Source organism: Alosa alosa, chromosome 3 (genome assembly GCF_017589495.1).
Source record: "Alosa alosa isolate M-15738 ecotype Scorff River chromosome 3, AALO_Geno_1.1, whole genome shotgun sequence".
NCBI lineage: Eukaryota > Metazoa > Chordata > Actinopteri > Clupeiformes > Clupeidae > Alosa > Alosa alosa.
This window is the reverse complement of record NC_063191.1, coordinates 59,613-74,684: the sequence shown is the minus strand read 5'-3', so window position 1 is coordinate 74,684 and position 15,072 is coordinate 59,613. Positions and strand designations below refer to the sequence as shown.

General features: G+C 47.6%; 1 protein-coding gene across 2 annotated transcripts in view; it reads left to right on the top strand.

Annotated features, from left to right (window-relative positions):
• The first annotated feature begins 3,857 nt into the window (after window positions 1–3,857).
• Window positions 3,858–15,072, top strand: part of cenpj (centromere protein J) — a 46,526-nt gene continuing 35,311 nt past the window's right edge. For both annotated transcript variants that reach the window (XM_048238918.1, XM_048238917.1), the window contains exons 1-5: window positions 3,858–3,929; window positions 5,821–6,030; window positions 7,444–7,531; window positions 11,021–11,114; window positions 13,351–14,671. In XM_048238918.1, coding sequence (XP_048094875.1) covers window positions 3,866–3,929; window positions 5,821–6,030; window positions 7,444–7,531; window positions 11,021–11,114; window positions 13,351–14,671 — 1,777 coding nt within the window. In that variant the 5' untranslated portion in view covers window positions 3,858–3,865. The remainder of the gene's footprint in view (window positions 3,930–5,820; window positions 6,031–7,443; window positions 7,532–11,020; window positions 11,115–13,350; window positions 14,672–15,072) is intronic.

Below are 15,072 nucleotides of genomic sequence, written 5' to 3'. Positions count from 1 at the left end.
AAGTAGACATGCTTTTTAGTCGCATAGACTACAACTACCAAGTTGAAATTAAAGTAGCTTACATCGATTCCCCTCACAGAAGTATAGCCTACACAGGCACTTCAAACAAACAAACAAGCGATTCACAGGGAGGCTACACTGAAGCGCTCCTTTGGCAACGTGCAAAAATAGTTTAGAAGACTGGTCTACATGCTGCGATCACATCTGGTGTAGCCAGTTGCACTGATCACAGTGGAAAGTAAATGGTAAAAAAGGTAAAAAAAAGTTTTTTCCCATGCCCATGAACGCACCGTTATTCCCACATGTAGTGACGTGGTGATGTTTTCCCCATGCCCATGAACGCACCTCTTATTCCCACATGTAGTGACGTGAATGATAATGTATTCCCATGCTCATGAACGCACCGGTATTCCCACATGTAGTGACGTGAATGATAATGTATTCCCATGCTCATGAACGCACCGGTATTCCCACATGTAGTGACGTGAATGATGATGTTTTCACTGATACATGAACGCACCGTTACCCTCTTACAGATCCTGTGATGTCATCTCCTGTGCAGCCGCACCTAGCTCCATATCCGCTCTCTGATTGGATGGGGCACAGTTTAGTCACGCCCCGCAGCAGTGTCAGCTCCGCCCCTCGACATCTAGACTCCTCCTTCTGCTCGGAGTTCAGTCCCCTGCCCCCCTCCCCTCCCCCCAGACACACACACACCCCGGAGCCTGGAGGAGATGCTGCAACACACACAGGACCTACCTCTGCCCCTCAAACTACAGCAGGTACCACACACACACACACACACACACACACACACACACAAGACCTACCTCTGCCCCTCAAACTACAGCAGGTACAATAATACCGTGTGTGTGGCGTGCGTGTTGTGTGTGTGTGTGCATGCATGCATGGTGTGTGTGTGTGCATGCATGCATGGTGTGTGTGTGTGCATGCATGCATGGTGTGTGTGTGTGCATGCATGCATGGTGTGTGTGTGTGCATGCATGCATGGTGTGTGTGTGTGTGCATGCATTGTGTGTGTGTGTGCGTGCGTGTTGTGTGTGTGTGCATGCATTGTGTGTGTGTGTGCATGCATTGTGTGTGTGTGTGCATGCATTGTGTGTGTGTGTGCATGCATGCATGGTGTGTGTGTGTGCATGCATTGTGTGTGTGTGTGTGTGCATGCATGCATGGTGTGTGTGTGTGCATGCATGCATGGTGTGTGTGTGTGTGTGTGCATGCATGCATGGTGTGTGTGTGTGCATGCATTGTGTGTGTGTGTGCATGCATGCATGGTGTGTGTGTGTGCATGCATTGTGTGTGTGTGTGCATGCATTGTGTGTGTGTGTGCATGCATGCATGGTGTGTGTGTGTGCATGCATGCATGGTGTGTGTGTGTGCATGCATGCATGGTGTGTGTGTGTGCGTGTGTGTGTGTGTGCATGCATTGTGTGTGTGTGTGTGTGCATGCATTGTGTGTGTGTGTGTGCATGCATGCATGGTGTGTGTGTGTGCATGCATTGTGTGTGTGTGTGTGTGTGTGCATGCATGCATGGTGTGTGTGTGTGCATGCATGCATGGTGTGTGTGTGTGCATGCATGCATGGTGTGTGTGTGTGCATGCATGCATGGTGTGTGTGTGTGCATGCATGCATGGTGTGTGTGTGTGCATGCATGCATGGTGTGTGTGTGTGCATGCATGCATGGTGTGTGTGTGTGCATGCATTGTGTGTGTGTGTGCATGCATGCATGGTGTGTGTGTGTGCATGCATGCATGGTGTGTGTGTGTGCATGCATTGTGTGTGTGTGTGCATGCATGCATGGTGTGTGTGTGTGCATGCATTGTGTGTGTGTGTGCATGCATGCATGGTGTGTGTGTGTGCATGCATGCATGGTGTGTGTGTGTGCATGCATTGTGTGTGTGTGTGCATGCATGCATGGTGTGTGTGTGTGCATGCATTGTGTGTGTGTGTGCATGCATGCATGGTGTGTGTGTGTGCATGCATGCATGGTGTGTGTGTGTGCATGCATGCATGGTGTGTGTGTGTGCATGCATTGTGTGTGTGTGTGCATGCATGCATGGTGTGTGTGTGTGCATGCATGCATGGTGTGTGTGTGTGCATGCATGCATGGTGTGTGTGTGTGCATGCATTGTGTGTGTGTGTGCATGCATGCATGGTGTGTGTGTGTGCATGCATGCATGGTGTGTGTGTGTGCATGCATGCATGGTGTGTGTGTGCATGCATGCATGGTGTGTGTGTGTGCATGCATGCATGGTGTGTGTGTGTGCATGCATGCATGGTGTGTGTGTGTGCATGCATGCATGGTGTGTGTGTGTGCATGCATGCATGGTGTGTGTGTGTGCATGCATGCATGGTGTGTGTGTGTGCATGCATGCATGGTGTGTGTGTGTGCATGCATTGTGTGTGTGTGTGTGTGCATGCATGCATGGTGTGTGTGTGTGCATGCATGCATGGTGTGTGTGTGTGCATGCATTGTGTGTGTGTGTGCATGCATTGTGTGTGTGTGTGCATGCATGCATGGTGTGTGTGTGTGCATGCATTGTGTGTGTGTGTGCATGCATGCATGGTGTGTGTGTGTGCATGCATTGTGTGTGTGTGTGCATGCATGCATGGTGTGTGTGTGTGCATGCATGCATGGTGTGTGTGTGTGCATGCATTGTGTGTGTGTGTGCATGCATGCATGGTGTGTGTGTGTGCATGCATGCATGGTGTGTGTGTGTGCATGCATGCATGGTGTGTGTGTGTGCATGCATGCATGGTGTGTGTGTGTGCATGCATTGTGTGTGTGTGTGCATGCATGCATGGTGTGTGTGTGTGCATGCATGCATGGTGTGTGTGTGTGCATGCATGCATGGTGTGTGTGTGTGCATGCATGCATGGTGTGTGTGTGTGCATGCATGCATGGTGTGTGTGTGTGCATGCATGCATGGTGTGTGTGTGTGCATGCATGCATGGTGTGTGTGTGTGCATGCATGCATGGTGTGTGTGTGTGCATGCATGCATGGTGTGTGTGTGTGCATGCATGCATGGTGTGTGTGTGTGTGTGTGTGTGTGTGCATGCATTGTGTGTGTGTGTGTGTGTGTTGTGTGTGTGTGTGTGTGTGTTGTGTGTGTGTGTGCATGCATTGTGTGTGTGTGTGTGGCGTGCGTGTGTGTGTGTGTGTGTGTGTGCGCGTGTTGTGTGTGTGTGCGTGTGTGTGTGTGTGCGTGCGTGTTGTGTGTGTGTGTGTGCATGGCCGCATGGTAAAGGCGTTGTGTGTGTGTGTGCATGCATGCATGGTGTGTGTGTGTGTGTGTGTGTGTGTGTGCATGCATGCATGGTGTGTGTGTGTGCGCGTGTTGTGTGTGTGTGCGTGCGTGCATGGTGTGTGTGTGTGCGTGTGTGTGTGTGTGCATGCATGCATGGTGTGTGTGTGTGCATGCGTGCATGGTGTGTGTGTGTGTGTGTGCATGTGTGTGTGTGTGTGTGTGTGTGCGCAAGGCATGGTTGTGTGTCTGTGTGTGTGTGGGCGCAAGGTGTGTGTGTGTGGGCGTGCGTGTTGTGTGTGTGTGTGCATGCATTGTGTGTGTGTGTGTGTGTGTGTGCGTGCGTGTGTGTGTGTGTGCGTGTGTGTGTGTGTGCATGCGGCGGTGTGTGTGTGTGGGCGCATGCGGTGTGTGTTGTGTGTGGGCGGCGTGGTGCGTGCGTTGCGTGGGCTGGGCGTGGTGTGTGCTGTGCGTGTGTGTGCCATGTGTGGGCGCATGCGGTGCGGTAAGCTGTGTGTGGGCGCAAGGCAGGTGCTGTGTGTGTGTGGGCTACAGGTGTGTGTTGTAACCCAGCCTGGGCGAAAGTGGCAGCAGCACATGCAGGAACAGCTGAAGGCCCATCAGAGGGATCAGCAAAGACTTCTGGGAATGGAGCTGGCAGGTTAGTGACAAACATACACACGCACACACGCACGCACGCACACACACACACACACATTCTGACTGACACAACCTCAATGATTGAACATTATTTTTTACAAGCTTAATAGCATAGGTCACATCCCACCTGTGAGCTGAACTTTAACAGGTATCTTTGATGTCAATACATTGTAGGTGTGTAGGTCTAATGGAGTTCCTGTCACTTTAAGATGTTTGTGAGGGAGGAAGGCTTACTGATATGTGGATGCAATTCATAATGTTTTCTATGTAGTAGTTAGTTAAAATAAAGGTTCATACTACTTCTCCTTGGGACAAGCCCTTTTGAGTCTTGGAAAACACTTTCCAAGACTCAAAAGACTCCTGGTGGGGGTCCAAGTGAGAGAGAGCGGGGGGGGCAGGAGAGGGGGTGGGGGGTCCGCTATGAGAGAGAGGGGGAGGGGCAGGAGAGGCTTGAAAAAGTGCAGCTCAGGCCATCCTTAAAAATATTTTCGCTTGCCGTAACCCCGACCGGTTCCCTGTCAATTTAGAACCCAATTCAAATAAAAAAAATGTTTCCCCCTTTTAGTCCTGATCGACTTCTGGGTTGTAAACTTCCGCAATAATGGCCCCATTGTTTTTTTTTACTCAAACAACCAATAAAATGCAATAAAAATAATAGTTCTTTAGTAGCCCAAGTATTGTGAATATAAATTGCCTACATGCAAACGTGGCTCACTTAAAAAACCTGTATGCCATTCTACACCATTGGTTTTACGCATGTCACTTCGCTTCATTCACACAAACTGATAACGCTGTTACGGTTCTGGAAGAACTGTGGTCAGATCTTTCATCCCTTTCCCCTAGTCTAGCGTGACCGCGGTTTTATATTGAAATTGGTTGTATTCTATTCAGCATTTCAAAATATGGGTCCAAGCAAATATGGAGACTGCTGGACAGGGAGTGAAATTAGGCCCGGTGCTTCATCTGATAATTTACTGCGATTGATCAAGAAACCGCTGATCGATTTTAAAAGAAACAAACGCTTTCTATATCGGCGTTTGGCTAAACATGGAGCCCTTACAATTAAGTGGTGGTATGAGCATTCATTCAATAAAAGGCCTGGCGCCGAGAAACTGAAACTAATCGATAACGTTGGCATCAAAGCCCCGCCTCAACCTGTTGGAAGGCTATTTATTTATTTATTTAACTAAACTTAATAGAACGACGTTGTTTTTTGGAACTTCCTTAGAAACAGAGCAGAGACTGTATAATACACTGTATAGCATTGAGTATTGTATAGTCAAATTTCAATATAAATGGCCAAGAGCTATTGTAGCCTTCTTTTCTGGGTACATGTAGATGAGCCCTATGACCCAAAAGTCTGCCATGACCGGGCCTCAGGTCAAAGAAGTTTGAGAAAGGCTGGTCTATATAACTGCATCAGAATTAGGTTTGCAATGGTGCGCTTGAAGGCACGGGTTGAAGACCCGGTTCGTCCTGATATGCACATTTGTGTAAATTCATTCCTAGGTAATCAACATGACCAAAATTTTACTGTTTTTTTACTTTGAATCTTGAAAAAAAAATATTGACCTACCTACCCATTTTTTTTTTTTTTTTGGCTGTTACTGCAAACAAAAAATATTTTTAAGGATGGCCTCAATGAAAGGATTTGATCTCATTTAAATAGCACAACATAGAACATTACTCTGTGATGGTCAGTGTTGATCTTTTGGCGGGCCGCCACAGATTAGTCAATGTATGGGAAACACATTCTGACTGACACGACCTCAATGCAACCTCAATACACACACATACACACACATACACATACCCACACACACACACACACACACACACACATTCTACATTATAGGACAGTTCTACTAACTATGCTTACTGTTACCTCACAGATTACCCAGACTCCCCAGTGCTGAGTGGGAGGGGCTACCCTGAGTCCCCAGTGCTGAGTGGGAGGGGCCCAGTGCTGAATGGGAGGGGCTACCCAGAGTCCCCAGTGATGAGTGGGAGGGGCCCAGTGCTGAGTGGGAGTGGCTCTACAGCAGCTTCTTCATTGGAGACGGAAACACCCACACGCTGCTCACAGGAGCCATGGACTCTGGGTAGGCTATGCACACACACACACACACACACACACACACCAGGGCTCTACAGTGCGCCCAGTTCACTCGCACATGCGAGTAAAAATGATGCCGTGCAAGTGCAAAAAAATATTTAGGCGCACTGGTACGAATGACTTCTTACCATGTCAATGTTTGTCTACAAAATACACCGCAACATCAAGGAACATTACTGGTGCAAACCATAGAATCAGCCGCTAATGCATAAAAACTATACCTCCCATCAACGTTAGCAGTTTCACGTTGTGACTCACTAGTAGCTTCTATCAAATCCAAGAGCGCAGAAAAAAAGCGGAAAGTTAGACTAGCCAGCCAAGATGCAAAGATTGAAGAAATTAGTTCTTCTATCCACCAAATTTATCGCATATCGGAGGAACAGGATGAGATTCTGAGAATGCAGTGAGAGAAGGAAAGGTAACCTAACATGCCTTTTAGCCCAGTTGGACGTATTGGCTGCAATATGCAAAAATATAGCTGTAGCGAACAGGCACAAAAGTAGCTTCCGTAATACTCCCATTTTATTCAAAGGGTAGAACGCTGCTGACAACTCAGGCTTCCACGCATGCTTGTTTGTTTACAACGAATACAAGCTGAAATGCAAAACAAAAGTAGGCCTAACGCTTGCCTACTGCCCCATCAATGCAGATATTTCAAATAAAAGTAAAAAAGTATAAAAAAATATATATATCCTTGATTAGCCTATGTTGGGTTTTGTGGAAGAGAAAATGGACTGTTTTAGTAGTAGTATTAGGCAGTATGCAGTCAGATAGGTCACCATGGGCATATTTGGATTAGCTACAGATGGATTCACAAATAAATAAATTAGCCTACATTTGGCAGGATACTTGATATACAGGCTAAATGCAAATATGGCAATGTATTATACTATTTTACATTAACAAAATGTAGGAAAATAGAATAGACTGAAAAATAAAGTAGGCACTGATCTTTAAAAAATCCTATTTCCTGTAGCCTAAATGTTGTCAGTCATTCTAATATTCGCAATTGGTGCACTGGCATGTTTAAGTGTTAGCTGCAGTGTAATGTTAGATTATGTTTAAGTTAAGTACAGAACTGACTGCGTGCCCAAATTTTTGTCTGTGCTCCTAAATGTTTTAACTTGGGCGCACAAGTGCTCCTTGAAAAAATGTGTTAGTGTAGAGCCCTGCACACACACACACATATTTAGCAGACACACACACATTTAGCAGACACTCCTCATCCAAAATGACTTACATATGTCTATTCTGTTACAAGGGACTACAATACTATACTCTATTATACTATACTATACTATACTAATACTATACTGGGATATGTATCTGTGCTATACAAATTAAACTAACTTACCTCTGGGATATGTATCTGCTTCCTGACTGAGTCTTTGCTTCACAGAAGCAGATGGCTCTAGCTCCAACAGCACAACACCCCGGCAGGACACTCAGTCACCAGAGCCCACACAAGAGGCATCCACACAGGACAGGTATGTAACGTGTCATCAACACTGGACAGGTACACTACGCATCATCAACACTGGACAGGTACACTACACATCATCAACACTGGACAGGTACACTTTGCATCATCAACACAGGACAGGTACACTACACATCATCAACACAGGACAGGTACACTACGCATCAACACTGGACAGGTACACTACGCATCACAGTAGGGGGTTAAGTCATTGAGAGACCTCAGACCCATTAGACCAGCCTCTGGCGAGTCCAGGAAGTGACGTCAATTCCGGAAATAAGTACATAATTTACTTTACTCTTTATGGAGAATACAGCGGGAAAAAATGTGTTTTCTTTTGCAGTTTATATAAAAAATAGACACATTAGGTAGAAGCTTTTTATTATTATTCGTAATTCACATTTATTTATTAAATAATCGAACGCGTCTGACTGTCCATGTGATCTGCCAGAGTCAGCTGGGAGGAGCTTGTGACTCACGCATAGGGACTCAGGGCAGATATTGTGCGAAATTGTGGTTTATGGCTATGGTTTAAATGTCATTCCTATTCATTAACATGGACATGATGACTGACGAAATAAATTACTATGATGTTTAATAAACAATTATAGGCATGCATTTAGTCATCATCATATCACATCAATTAAGTGTTTTCTGTAGGCTAGGCTACTGTGTGACATGCTTTACACTACAGCAAAAAATCAGCAATAGGCTATCAACACGTTTTCAGTACCACTGCAGATAACACATACAAGAAGGCATCCTTTTGATTTTTGTACATTTTTGCACATTCCACCATGAGGAAGCAGCATGGGAAACATTTTTCTGCCTTATTTTCTAACTGATTTTATGGGCCTGCAGTGTCGCGAGTACAGCCAGAGACGGTTGATAAAGCTAACAATAGAATCTTTGGTACAGCTGTTACAAGAGGGTCTGGTGTCTCTTTGTTATGATGCACTTCCTGCGATGGTCACTCGTCATAATCTATAAGGTTTGGGGTGATCTCTTCATTATTTTGAATAAAAAAAATTGTTCACCGTTTTCTGGGATTCTGACTGGACAAAACGATAGTCAGTCAATGTTCCAACCATTCGGATTTTGTTGTTGAGTGGCGAGGCGTACCTTGAGCAGTTCAGTGGTTTCGGTGGTGCTAGTTGCTTTGGCTGGTTTATTAAACATTTTTGTATTTTCTAAGTCAACTTCAGTCAGTGTGGCGTCAGTTCACTTCTGGCGTCTTAGTAAAAAATAAACTGAAAACGATAGACAGCGCTGATGGTTAGCTTAGCATGCTAGTAAACCACAGGCAGAAAATGGGATTCCCGCTAGCATGCTAGCTAACTTCTTATGCTAAGCTAAGCAAGAAATAAATCATATCGCATGGAAAGCATGCTAGCTAACTTGTTATGCTAAGCGAGAAATAAATCATATCGCATGGAAAGATTCTGGCAATTTTGTGCCCCTTTGTACCCTATTTTGGATGCCTTGCATGTGTGTGTGTGCAAGCCCATCGTGCCTGGTGTGCGTGTGTGTGCAAGCCCATCGTGCCTTGTGTGTGTGTGTAAGCCCATCATGCCTGGTGTGTGTGTGTGTGTGTGCAAGCCCATCGTGCGGTGTGCGTGTGTGTGTGCAAGCCCATCGTGCCTGGTGTGTGTGTGTGTGTGTGCAAGCCCATCGTGCCTGGTGTGTGTGTGTGTGTGTGTGTGTGCAAGCGTGCAAGCCCATCAGGCCTGGTGTGTGTGTGTTTGTGTGTGCAAGCCCATCGTGCCTGGTGTGTGTGTGTGTGTGTGTGTCGCGCAAGTGCAAGCCCATCGTGCGTGCGTGTGTGTGTGCAAGCCCATCGTGCCGTGTGTGTGTGCAAGCCCATCATGCCTGGTGTGTGTGCAAGCCCATCAGGCCTGGTGTGTGTGTGTGTGTGTGTGCGCGCAAACCCATCGTGCCTGGTGTGGTGTGTGTGTGTGTGTGTGTGTGTGTGTGCAAGTGCAAGCCCATCGTGCGTGCGTGTGTGTGTGCAAGCCCATCGGTCCTGGTGTGTGTGTGTGTGTGTGTGTGCAGGCCCATCGTGCCTGGTGTGTGTGTGTGCAAGTGTGTGCAAGCCCATCGTGCGTGGTGTGCGTGTGCGTGCAAGCCCAAGCCCATCGTGCCTGGTGTGTGTGTGTGTGTGAGTGTGCGCGCGTGTGCAAGCCCATCGTGCCTGGTGTGTGTGTGTGTGTGTGTGCAAGCCCATTGTGCCTGGTGTGGCGTGTGTGTGTGCAAGCCCATCGTGCCTTGTGTGTGTGTGTGTGTGTGTACAAGCCCGCCGATGCCTGGTATTATTGTGTGTGTATGTGTGTGGTGTGCTGGCCCCATGTGTGTGTGTGTGTGTGTGTGTGCAGGCCCATCGTGCCTGGTGTGTGTGTGTGTGTTTGTGTGTGTGCAAGCCCATCGTGCCTGGTGTGTGTGTGTGTGTGTGTGTGTGTTGCAAGCCCATCGTGCCTGGTGTGTGTGTGCAAGCCCATCGTGCCGTGTGTGTGTGTGTGCGCAAGCCCATCGTGCCTGGTGTGGTGTGTGTGTGTTATGTATGCAAAGCCCATGGCGTAATGTATTGTGTGTGTATTATTATTGTGCAAGCCCATCGTGCCTGGTGTGTGTGTGTGTGTGTGTGTGTGTGTATTATTATTATTGGTAATGCGCGTGTGCAGAAGCCATCGTTATTAGGTGTGTGTGTAATGCGTTACAGAAGCCCATCCGTTCGCCTGGTGTTAGTTGCAAAGCCCATGCGGCCGTGTGTGTGTCGATAAAAAACCCATCGTGCCTGGTGTGTGTGTGTGTGTGTGTGTGTGTGTGCAAGCCTATCGTGCCGTGTGTGTGTGTGCAAGCCCTTCATGCCTGGTGTGTGTGTGTGTGTGTGTGTGTGTGTGTGTGTGTGTGTGCGCGCAAGCCCATCAGGCCTGGTGTGTGTGTGTGTGTGTGTGTGTGTGTGCGCGCAAGCCCATCGTGCCTGGTGTGTGTGTGTGTGTGCGTGTGTGTGTGCGTGTGTGTGTGTGCAAGCCCATCGTGCCTGGTGTGTGTGTGTGTGTGTGCAGGCCCATCGTGCCTGGTGTGTGTGTGTGTGTGTGTGTGCGCGCGTGGTGTGTGCAAGCCCATCGTGCCTGGGTGTGTGTGTGTGTGCAGGCCCATCGTGCCTGGTGTGTGTGTGTGTGTGTGTTGTGCGCGTGTGTGTGTGTGTGCAAGCCCATCGTGTGTGTGTGTGCGTGCAAGCCCATCGTGCGTGATGTGTGTGTGTGTGTGCGTGCAAGCCCATCGTGCCTGGTGTGTGTGTGCAAGCCCATCGTGCCTAGTGTGTGTGTGTGCAAGCCCATCGTGCCTGGTGTGTGTGTTTGCAAGCCCATCGTGCCTGGTTAAGGACTGAGAGCTTTATAAATGTGTGTGTGTGTGTGTGCAGGCCCATCGTGCCTGGTTAAGGACTGAGAGCTTTATAAATGTGTGTGTGTGTGTGTGCGCGTGTGTGTGTGCGCAGGCCCATAAGGCCTGGTGTAGGACGGAGAGCTCACACATTTGAGGAACTTCTGGAAGAAGAGCTGAAGATGGAGCAGGAGAGGCAGAAGGGAAAGGTCTGTTCAAACACACACACACACACAAAGAAACGCACGCACACCAGGGCTGTGCGTTAACTTTTTTTGCAAGTACCACTGGTGCTACAGAAGTGTTGTAGCACCAGCCACAAATTTTGTAGCATCAATATAAGTAGGGCATTTCATCAATTGTGGTTGGGATCTAGGCCTACTGCAACTGGATTGCGGTCGGAAGATACTTTCGCTTTAGGCTAAACATAGCTATCACTTGTTCGATCCGCGAGGACCATTTGCAAGGTGTTGTTTGATTTGGAGTTGGATTGTTTGGATACTAAGCCTACAAACAAGTAGACATGCTTTTTAATCGTGTAGACTGCAACTACCAAGTTGAAATCAAAGTAGCCTACATCGATTCCCCTCTCACAGAAGTACCCTATACATACGCACTTCAAACAAATAAACAAGCGTTTCACAGGGAGCCTACACCGGGCGCGTAGCCTAACTGAAGCGCTTTGTTCACAACACGCAAAAACAGAACGGGTCTATTTTTTTTAACGAAGCCTACGCGCCGTTATCACATCTGGTGTAGCCAGTTGCACTGATTGCTGTAGCCTCCCTGTCAGTCTCACACGCATGCATTGTATTTCCTTGTATTTCCTTAAGCAAAACTGTATCGCACCAGTGCTACGTTGGTCATCCATTGCACAAACTAATTTTTTTGTAGCATGTGTAACGCACTGTACAGCCCTGCACACACAAGCATGCACACACACACGCAAACATACACACACACACACACACATGTATACATACACGCACACACACACACTTACACACACACACACACATGCTGTAACGATATGCGATTCGAAACCGAAATTGCAACACTCAATTATTGTGCTGTCAATATCTTGTTATACGTAGCAGGGTAGGCTATTTGGAAAAACGGATATTTCCCTTCCTTCGTTAAAATAATTCCGTTCACATCGATGCTACAAACATACAAACAATAATCGTTTTTAGTGATAAAACCTCACGGAAATAATATACATTTTTCCATATGGGGTCTTAGAAGTCATCTGTCTAGCTTCTAGCCACAGCGTTTTTGTTGCAAACAAAATCAACCTAAGCTGCTCAGATGACGTGATAGACGAGGCACTGTTGCTCACCTGTCCATCATCGTAAAGCCCAATTTGATTGGTCCAAACAGCTCTGGTTTGAGTTTAGTTGCTCCACGGAGCAATGCCAGACCGAACTTCCCGACCTCAAATGTTGTAGGCGGGGCTAAGTTCGGCTGGCATCCAGGCTATACCAGGATAATTTCAGTGAATATTTTTTAAGGTAAGAAGAATTATAAGATCATTAGGCTTTACTGTGTTCAGTGGGTTAACTAACAGCATCGTCTACTAACCAGCTAGTTACAGCTGTTGAACAATCTCTGTGGAAACTATAGAAATTTCGTGCCGGAAAATCCCTTAACGTTTTTCTTTAACTAAGGAAACCATTTAAGTTATTCTGTGCAACACCTTTAAATAAATCCCTTACCTAAGAAGAAATTAAGCCTTAAGGGTCATACTTAATAGCAGTGTTGTAGTCAAGTCACTATGCCTCGACTCCGAGTCCAGGTTCGAGTCTCCAGTGTTCAAGTCCGAGTCAAGTCCAAGTCATTAAAAAAAATTCCAAGTCAAGTCCGAGTCGAGTCACTATTAAATGCAAAACTGACAACCTTTGGGGCATTCATGTCTCCAGGCATTTGGCGCCATTAAAGTTAACGTCCGTTTTGTAGGAACATGACGTGATGTATTCTATTTTAATGACATATTACAGTTATTGCCTAATGACATACAAAAAAAAGTCGAGTCCTCGTCTCATAGTCTGAATGTACGAGTCTAAGTTCGAGTCATTCAGTGCTCAAGTCCAAGTCAAGTCACGTAAAGTAAATTTAGCTCATGACTTGGACTCGAGTACTACAACACTGCTTAAAAAACTTAAGGTGTTTTGTGCAACCGGCCCCAGAGCTCTACTGTTTACTCCCGTTGTCCTGCAGTCGCACCATGTCATAGAAGTCGTCTTGAAGCGCATTATTGAAACAGAGTCGCGCAGCGCACAATCCCAACGTTGTGTAATCAAATACACCGGTATGCAAATACACCGGTATGGTCGTTAATATCATAACGAAAATATATATTTTAAATTTATTACGAAAATATATCACGTATATTTTCCTGCTTTTTTAACCTTAGCCAATCACATCCCTTCTGTTGTTCCTCTTCAGAACCCCGTGGGGGACCAGACGGCGGGGCCTAAACGCTCATTCCTGCGTAAGGGAGAAGGCCTGTTGAGGTTTAACAGAACGTCATTAAAACCCACCGCACAGATCTTTGCAGAACCTCTAGCCAAGCACCCCGAGTCCAGAGAGTCGCTGACAGGGCAGAGGGAACCAAAGAGGAACAAGCCAAGACCGGCCCGCTCCAGACCCTCGGAACCCAGCGCACGAAGCCACAGCCAGAACCGGCCTGCAGCTGCACGACCCGGAGGAACCAAGCCCAGACCCGCCAGCGCTGCCGCCAGAACCCTCCAGCGCAAGACCGCCTCCCTGGCGTCGCACACACCCACCCTGGCGTCGCACACACCCACTCTGGCGTCACACACACCCACTCTGGAGTCACACACACACTCGCAGTCTCTCTGCAGCGCTCCCGTTGCTATGGAGACATCATTTGAGGTGTGGCAGCGTGAGCGTCAGCGCGAGTGGGTGGAGCTTGGTGAGTTTGAGTTGCTGGAGGTGGCGGCTGAGGAGCTGTCATTCACCTCTTGCTCCTCCTCCATCTTGCAGGCCCTCGGAACACACACACACACAAACACACGCCGCCTCTCCTCCACGCCAATCAAAGCACACCACACTGTCAAAACGCACACCACTGACCACAACACTGTCAAAACGCACACCACTGACCACAACACTGTCAAAACACACACCACTGACTCACTCGCCATCGTTGGACACACACGCACGGCTGGCACACTCTTTAGATCTGCAGACACACGCACGGCTCACACACCCTCTAGAGCTACAGACACAAGCGCAGTTGAGCTGCCCATCAGTCTGTGTGCTGAGGAAGACGAGGGCCCTGGTGGTCATGAACACATGCGTGACGAAGAGGAGGAGGATGGGGAGGAAGATGATGAAGAGGTCACTCGGGTTGCCCCCAACAGCCACTGCTTGCCTGTGACCACACCCCCCTATGACAGATGCACCTATCAGGAGCCAGAAGGGGCGGGGCATGAGGAGGGGTCTGCGGCTTTGAGTGACAGGGTGGAGGTGGAGTTTGATGATGACGACACTTGGGCAGATATTTCCCAGGATGCACAACAGCCAGAGAGGACGCTGAGGAGGAAGGTTGCCGGGGCAACAGGCGTGGAGTGGGTTTCGTCGGAACCTGATGATGAGGAGAGAGAGGCTCACACACACACTCCCACACACACACACCCTTCCCAGCTCGTGGCCAAGCTGTTCCCTGCCCTGCAGCCAAAGCCACGCCCTACACAAGTCACTCAAACCAGCGCTCAGCCAATCAGAAATCAGGAGAGTGAAGGTGAGCATCATTGTTTGTGTGTGTGTGTGTGTATACAGTGTTTGTCTCTCGTTCAGTGCACTGAATGTGAGGTTGAGAGAGATCTGCCAGTTGTATGTTACATCACATTACATTGCATCATATCACATTGCATTTGGCTGATGCATTTTTAACCAAAGCGACTAACAACATGGCTAACAGTTTAAGCTTTTTAAAGCAATTTTCTGAACAATTCTAGGACAATTTAAAAAAAGGTCTAGTACAATAAGAATAAGTGCATCAGTGAGTGTTGTTTTTTAAACAATTGAGTCAGTTCTGGGCAAGTGGTAAGTGCTTGGAACATAGAGGAAAGCGGCCCCCTTCCATGCCAGGGGGAAGCCTAGGTGTGGGAAAGAGCCCCCCCCCTCCCCATTTTACACAAT